This window comes from Salmo trutta, chromosome 7 (genome assembly GCF_901001165.1).
Source record: "Salmo trutta chromosome 7, fSalTru1.1, whole genome shotgun sequence".
In the NCBI taxonomy this organism is placed as follows: domain Eukaryota; kingdom Metazoa; phylum Chordata; class Actinopteri; order Salmoniformes; family Salmonidae; genus Salmo; species Salmo trutta.
In genome coordinates this window covers 11,797,546-11,805,316 of record NC_042963.1, presented here as the reverse complement: position 1 = coordinate 11,805,316, position 7,771 = coordinate 11,797,546, and the positions used below count along the sequence as shown (strand labels likewise).

At 44.0% G+C, this 7,771-nt stretch overlaps 1 protein-coding gene across 2 annotated transcripts in view; it reads right to left on the bottom strand.

Annotated features, from left to right (window-relative positions):
- Window positions 1-2,225: 2,225 nt before the first annotated feature.
- The window catches only part of lrp5 (low density lipoprotein receptor-related protein 5), a 50,900-nt gene continuing 45,354 nt past the window's right edge, over window positions 2,226-7,771 (bottom strand). Inside the window, exons 16-24 of one of the 2 annotated variants that reach the window (XM_029757981.1) lie at window positions 7,159-7,349; window positions 6,189-6,398; window positions 5,917-6,042; window positions 5,556-5,792; window positions 5,271-5,381; window positions 4,870-5,118; window positions 4,592-4,734; window positions 4,289-4,386; window positions 2,226-4,163 (exon numbers count right to left, since the gene is read on the bottom strand). In XM_029757981.1, coding sequence (XP_029613841.1) covers window positions 3,902-4,163; window positions 4,289-4,386; window positions 4,592-4,734; window positions 4,870-5,118; window positions 5,271-5,381; window positions 5,556-5,792; window positions 5,917-6,042; window positions 6,189-6,398; window positions 7,159-7,349 — 1,627 coding nt within the window. In that variant the 3' untranslated portion in view covers window positions 2,226-3,901. The remainder of the gene's footprint in view (window positions 4,164-4,288; window positions 4,387-4,591; window positions 4,735-4,869; window positions 5,119-5,270; window positions 5,382-5,555; window positions 5,793-5,916; window positions 6,043-6,188; window positions 6,399-7,158; window positions 7,350-7,771) is intronic. The other variant, XM_029757982.1, reaches the window with a different exon arrangement.

Here is a 7,771-nt window from a genome sequence, read left to right as displayed (position 1 = left end):
ATGTGCCGGGGGGCTAGGGTCAGTCTGTCCTATCTGGTGAAATTCTCCTGTCTTATCTGGTGTTTTGTGTGAACTTAAGTATGCTCCCTCTAATTCTCCCATCTCTCTCTTTCTCCCCTCCCGGAGGACCTGAGCTCTAGGACAATGCCTCAAGACTACCTGGCCTGATGACTCCTGGCTGTCCCCGTCCCCAGTCCACCTGGTCGTGCTGCTGATCCATTTTATGCGGTTTTGCCTGTATGCTATGGAACCCTGACCTGTTCACCAGACGTGTTACCTTGTCCCGGACCTGCTGTTTTCGACCCTCTCTTTCCCTCTCCTTCCCACCCTCTTTTTTTTTCTCTCTCTCTCTCTCTCTCTCTCTCTCTCTCTATCGCACCTGCTGTCTTGACCTCTGAATGCTCGGCTATGAAAAGCCAACTTACATAACTTCTGAGGTGCAAAGCTGTTGCACCCTCTACAACCCTGTGATTATTATTTGACCTTGCTGGTCATGAATGTTTGAACATCTTGAAGAACAATCTGGCCTTAATGGCCATGTCCTCTTATAATCTCTGCCGTGCACAGCCAGAAGAGGACTGGTCACCCCTCGGAGCCTGGTTCCCCTCTAGGTTTCTTCCTAGGTTCCTGCCTTTCTAGGGAGTTTTCCTATCCACCGTGCTTCTACATCTGCATTGCTTGCTGTTTGGGGTTTTAGGCTGAGTTTCTGTATAAGCACTTTGTGACATCTGCTGATGTAAAAAGGGATTTATAAATACATTTGATTTGATGTTGTCCCCGTGGTTATTATTGCTGTAAAGTGTGTGTGTCATGAGTATTCCGTTTTTTTGTTCTCTGAATTGTTTTTCTCTTATTGTGACATCACAACCTGTAACCTTAGGGACTGAAAATTGAAATGACCATAATCTGGTGATGTATTGCAGGCCTTCAGTATGTTATGTTACAAATGCAGAGGGAGACATGAACGGAGTGCAGAGTGAACACTGCCTATAGGTGTGGTCATGTTTAAATCCTGCAGACACTGTGGACCTCCTTGGCCACCCGTCTTTTGCCGTTACTCCCTAAAACAGGGATTGGGTTATCATTGGTAACATCAGGGATTATGGAAAGGAAAAGTATAACTTTGTCATCATCGAGCAGAGATGGAAGACATCCAAATGAGCAAAACAAACAGTTTAGACCTGTCATTACATGCCTGTACTTGAGAGTAACTTCAGCTGGAGACTTTAGCAGTTTCCTAATGTTCCCCTAACATTCACTGTTCGTAACCTTGAATGCCAGCCACCAAATGCTAAAGTCTTACATAGTTGTTTCTTCTCCTCAACCAACCTACTCAAAAGTTTCACAGGAATCTTTCATATATGCACAATTATTTCCGCAATGTACAGCAAAATAAGAACAGAAAATATATTAAATAGCAATTTGTTTCCTCATATGTAGTTTCCTTCAGTTTTAAGGAGTTGTCCATATTCAAACTAAGTCTATAATCCTTGTTAATATGGGTCAGAGTAGCTTACACAGGCTGTTATTGTGTTGAGGGTGACATACCACACTGGCTCAGCAATGGAACACAGATATTGACATAGTGTATCTTCTTATTCGAACTGCAGACTGATGTGTTATGCTGAAGAACTTTGTATGCAGCAGCAATTGCTCCACAGATGTGTTTCTAGGACAGTCAATAGAGTACACCTGCTGCATATTCTTCTTTCAGCTCTCACTCAAAATACTGTGGCCATACCTAGTCTTTAATTAGGGTAGATTGATATTTTTGGACATGGATGTTCACTTGTGAAAAGTGAAAATGAGACAAATTAAGCATTTATTTACATATAAAAAGGACGGTCCAACTTCCCTCCATATGGTGGCAGCATTTAGCTATGAGTCATTCATCAAATGTATTGTATTAAGCCCTTTTTACATCATCAATTATCACAAAATATCCATACAGATACCCAGCCTAAAACCACAAAGAGCAAGCAATGCAGAAGCACAGCGGCCAGGAAAAAACCCCTAGAAAGGCAGGAACCTAGGAAGAAACCTAGAGGAACCAGGCTGACAGGTGGCCAGTCCTCTTCTGGCTGTGCTGAATGACCAGTGCAGTAGTACCATCTCAACAGGAATGTGAACTCCATTTGGCTCACCAACATGGAAATTAATATCACATTTCACTTGACTATATAAAACAATGACACCACTAATTTAAAAGATTAGGCACACAAGTATTCCTTAAAATATAACCTTTATTATATAAAAATGCTTTTGATACAAAAATTGTCACAAGTGTAAATTACACAAGGCATTTAAAACACAAAACAGAGTTTGTTCGGGGAGCATCTATATACTGGCACAATGAAGTAGAGCTGAAGTCTTCCCTATCCAGCAACATGGCAGCATGTTGTGGAGGTCTGAGGAACCTAAACCTCTCTGGTAGAAGCCAGAGGTGTTCAACATAAAGATGGAGGCCTGACACTATATCATAGCACTAACGTTGAACATTATTTAATTTCACTTCTTATGGCAGCGCCATTGTTAAATGCCTATACACAAATATCCAAATGACTGAGAAAAAGCTTGGAAAGAAGCTTTAAAAGAGGTATGAATTGAATATACATTTCCCTCTGCACGTCCCACAGTCATTTTACATTCACTGTTCACATTTCATAACTGGTTGGATAGTTCATTTTTAAGTAAGTGCTCAATTTGGCAACTGACAGCTTGCAGAGCATACACATGGACCTTCAAAACAAGACCATATAATGGAGCCATGAATTTACAGGTGCATGATATTCACCACTGATGAAATTCAATCTATAGAAATAAATTGAAAGGTATGTGAGGATAGTAAAATTGTTTAGAGAAAAGGATGATGGAACAGCTTTTTCTTTACTAAAAACTCATTGACAAAAGCTGAAATACCAACCATACTGGCATCTTAAATTATTATTATTTTTTTTTTAAAGGAACAGTCTAATATATCATTTGTAATTAGAGCACACTGACATGGCATATCAGTTTAATGATAAAGTGAAGAGATTCACGAGAGAGTTAAAAGGTTGTGTCTAGCCTTGTCATTTCTGGGTGACAACTGGCATCAATGAAGCCGTTCTTATGAGTCATTTCATACAGACTCCTTCAAAACAATGAACACAATTTCACAAATGCACATGTGTATACTGTTCTACACAACAACAAAAAACAATTGCAATGTTGCTAGACAAATAATTAAAAACAGTCAAATAGCTTCATGATCTATTGTCAGTCTTAATATGCAAATTGTAATTGTTTGGATGGGTGCTCTTTTTATTTTTTAAAGTGTTTTTATAACTCAGTATATATGTACAGTAGCAGCAAACACACTTTTGGTATATTGTAAAATAAACATATGCTTGGGACAATTTCAAATCACAAATAAAATCATTAATAAGAACACATGATGGCTGTTATGAAAACAATTATTATTTACTTAATTACAAATATTTACAATATAATTTTTTTTTCATTTTTCTTTTGGCTGGCCACATTACCAGTTTAATATTTTTTGAATAGAGTACTTCCTCAAACCAATATTGGTGTCCGCTTGTTAAAAATGTCACCGTAAATAGGTATCTGTTGTTTGAAGGAAGTTCTAAAGTATTTCGCTGAAAAAACAAAGGCCAATAGAATGGAGTCAAATTGAAGGTATTCTCTAAATTAGGACGATACTCCATCTGAAACGAGGGTGGGCAACATGAAAGATAAGTGATACAATTCACACTGTACAACAATTTCACACTTGATCTGGCCCTATTCCATCCCATCCCCACTTTAACCCATGGCAATCAGTGGAAATGAATAAAATAGAAGTATCTAATTTGTTCATATTTAAAATTATTTACATACATGGCTATTTCCCCGGGTGTCATGAAGAGTCAGTGCAGGGTGAGGGGGGCGGGGGACAGAGGTGGAAGTAACTGCGCTCTGTGGATGGAGAAGGGGGGCAGCTCTCCTCTGCTGATAGGTACTGACTCCGGGGGGTGGGGGGAGGCGGGTAGGGGTCAGAGTCTGAGTTCAGGTCCATGTAGTACTTGTTGCTCTTCCAGCGACTTGTGGTGTAGTCGCTGTCACAGACGTCAGTGCTGCAGGGGGTGGTGGGGGGTGCCACGCCTCGCATTAGATAAGGCCTTTCAGGAGCAAGCATGGAGGAGAGAAGACAACATTGTAAATTGGCACCTGTTGCGAAATAAAACAAAGTTGACTGTAGCATAATACAAAGAGAGAAACTGATCAAGTGTGCCTCATCTCTTACCTGTAAGACCTGGTGGTGGAGGGACTGTTGGAGGAGTAGAAGACGTCTGCGTTATACAGGGAGCGATCCGTGGCTGGAGAGGGAGGAGGGTTGAGCATCTGCAAATACAGAGAATAAAATGCATATCTTTAACCATTCTCCATTTGTAATTGAACTTTTACTTTTCTTCAGTTTGGGAATTATGTATGAGAGCCAACTCGGAGAGGACAGACGAGGTGGGTCCCCTACGTGCAGGTAAAAGAGGGCGGAGAAGGTGGGTCCCCTACGTGCAGGTAAAAGAGGGCGGAGAAGGTGGGTACATACCTGTGGATAGAAGGCTCCCTTGGCGCTGGATGAGCTGCTGGAGGAGGCCCCTGTCACATGGTTCCTGTCGTAGAGCGGCGTCCCACTACTGCTGCTCCCCATCAGACTAACAGAACTCATGATAGACTTCCCACACGAGATACCTAAGAAACAACAAAACACCGCCTGTCAGAACAACTAGCTGCTTCAGCACGTAAAAACGATCCTGTCACAGTACAGGCCATCTCTACACGCTCATCCAATTGACCTGCAGTTTTCAGTGTTGTGTAATAGCTGACCTTCTTTACCTGTGAAGGTTCCGTTCTGTGAGCTGCTGGGGGCGATGAAGTTGAGGGGCACGTGGGGGGTGCCACTGATGTACTCGTGGGGGAAGGCTCCGTTGGGACCTTTGTAACGGCGGCACACGACCCGCTGGCACAAAAAGTACATCCCTCCCATCACAAACACTGACAGGATGATGCCAATGACAGGGCCTATGGTGCTGGTGTGAGATGAGTGAATGTCGTTTGACGAGGGGGTGAGGAATTCTACGACAGACAGGCAAAGACATTACTATACATTTAACAGACCGCTGTCAATTCTGAGCAAAATGACAAAATACAGGTACGTGTAAATTCTGAACTGACAATTCTGAACTCCCTTGATTTTCGCAACAGACAGCGAGTGAAGTTAAACGCACCACAGAAGAGCTCGTCAGAGTTGTCAGCACAGTCGCTGTAGGAGTCACACTGCTGTTTCTTCAGGATGCACTGGTTGTTGTTACAGCGGAACTGGTTGGGCAGGCAGATAGCTGAGGAGAGCAGAGCAAAGTCATCGTTACAAGACGAGGCATGGTTTATCATCACAATCCACACAACAAAGTCGCTGTTGCTCCCAGTCTAAATCCCAACCACATTAGTCCATGTTTACTAAACTGGCCCAGTGTCAATATGTAGTGCACAAAGTCTGAGCTGAGTGAGCGTACTGTCACAGTCCTGTTCGTCGGAGTTGTCTGTGCAGTCTGCCTCGCCGTTACAGCGTAGCTGAGCATCCACACACTGGCCCTTGTCACACTGGAACTGGAAGGCCGAGCACACTGGGCACTTCTCCTCGTCACTGTTATCGTCACACTCGGCGAAGCCGTCACAGCGCCACGCCATCGGGATGCAGTCGATGTCGCCTGTGGCACAGGTGAACTGCTCTGTGGAACAGGTGGGCGGCTCTGAGGTGGTAGAGGAGCAGAGGACGTTAAGATTCACAGCAAAACACCTGGTGGAGGAATAATGCACCTGATATGGTTCACTCAAAGCCTTATTGGATTTGTTAAAGCAGCCGCTGTGCTGTACCTCCACAGACGAGCAGGTTGGGCAGCAGGACCAGGTGCATGGGACAGGAGCAGCGAGGCGTCCCGTCTCCTTTGGCGATGCAGATGTGTGAGCAGCCTCCGTTGTCACGGGAACAGGGATGAGAAGCTTTGGAGGAGAGGAAGGAGAAGACGTGGATGGTTAGCTTGGCCACTGGAAAGAACTCAACAGAACTCTGCTGTACTACATATGCAAAGGTACTGTTATAAACTGTGGCAACGGAAGTGACTAAACAAAGGGTCCTGTTGCCTTACCAAACTCGGTAGGGTCCATGTCTTCCACAGCGTGGATGCTGGTGAGGTAGGAGATGCGACCCTGGATGCGGGTCCTCTTCTCCCCGGTCAGCTTGTCCACCCGCTCGATCATCTGCTGCTGTCTGTCGATCCAGTACAGGTGCTCTCCCAGCACCGTCAGACCCATGGGCTGCAGGATGTTTGAGTCCTGGAGGACGATCCGATTGGCTCCTGGGAGGAGGAAAAGAAATGACCTCATCAGAAACAGGGTCGTATACACTATCCTAATCATCAAAGACCGTGCATTCTCCCAAACTTATTTACTTTCAGGACCCTTAGGGCTTACTTTAGAAACTCTAACCTTTATCATACCAAATATAGGTAACCACTTCAGACGCCATCACTAAAACAAGTTTATTTGAAAAATATTCAATATCTCTGACCAAACATGGTCTGCCAAAGTAAAGATACACTCTTGTATAACTCGACAGTCTTCGATGGTGCATAAATGGCCTGGATAAATCAGTCTGGATGCTTGTTCCTATCCATTCCAGACTTCAGAGGCCAGGCAGGGGGAGTGAAGCTAAACATGTATGTGCACAGTCAGATAAAGGTGAGCTCATCAGCCACCAGGCAGACATCAAACCTTTCTCTCTGCACCAGGACCGGAAAGGATCACAAGGCCTTGGCTAGCAGCTGTCTGACAATGATAGAGCTTAACCAGACAACCTTGATGTCTCTGCTCGTGTGAGGGAGGGACTAGGAGGGACCAAGGATTACATTTAAAAAAGGCCCACATCCGTTCTGATTACCTACTATTTTCCTATGATCAAACTCAGCTCCCCCCTATTTGACCACAAACTGTGTTTGGACTGGAGGAACATTCCGTGTGATTTTCTGTAGTATTGCTGTGTACTTCAGTGACTATTGAACACAGTGTTTAGATGGTGCTCTGGATCTAGAATGGTTGTTCTTTAGCCCTGGGACTCACCAGTGAGGTCACTGCTCTCGATGCGTTTCAGGTCAGCGTCCACCCAGAACAGTTTTCCCAGCTTGTTGTCCAGGGCCAGGGCTACAGGCCGGATCAGACCCGTGGTGAACAGAGACTCCCGCTCTGTCCCGTCCAGAGACGCTCCCTCGATCTTAGCAGAGCGATCCTGCATGGTGGTGAAATACATGTACCTATAGGAGACATGAGCCGGTCCGAGGTTAGAAAACTAAAACAACCAAACAAAAGCATACTGCCAGACATTTGATCCGTGTCGAGCCTAACCCTAAACCCCCAACTGTGTACAGTACTTTAGATGTACGTTAATATACAGTATCTATCAAGGTTATCACATCACATTGGGGCGGCAAGTAGCCTAGTTGTTAGAGCGTTGGACTAGTAACCGAAAGGTTGCAAGATCGAATCCCAGAGCTGACAAGGTAAAAATCTGTCATTCTGCCCCTGAACAAGGCAGTTAACCCACTGTTCCTAGGTCATCATTGAAAATTAGAATTGGTTCGTAACTGACTTGCCTAGTTAAATACATTTAAAATGTAAAAAATTAAATGACAAAACAATTTAAATCAGCCAGAGATGATGATGGATAGTATAATAG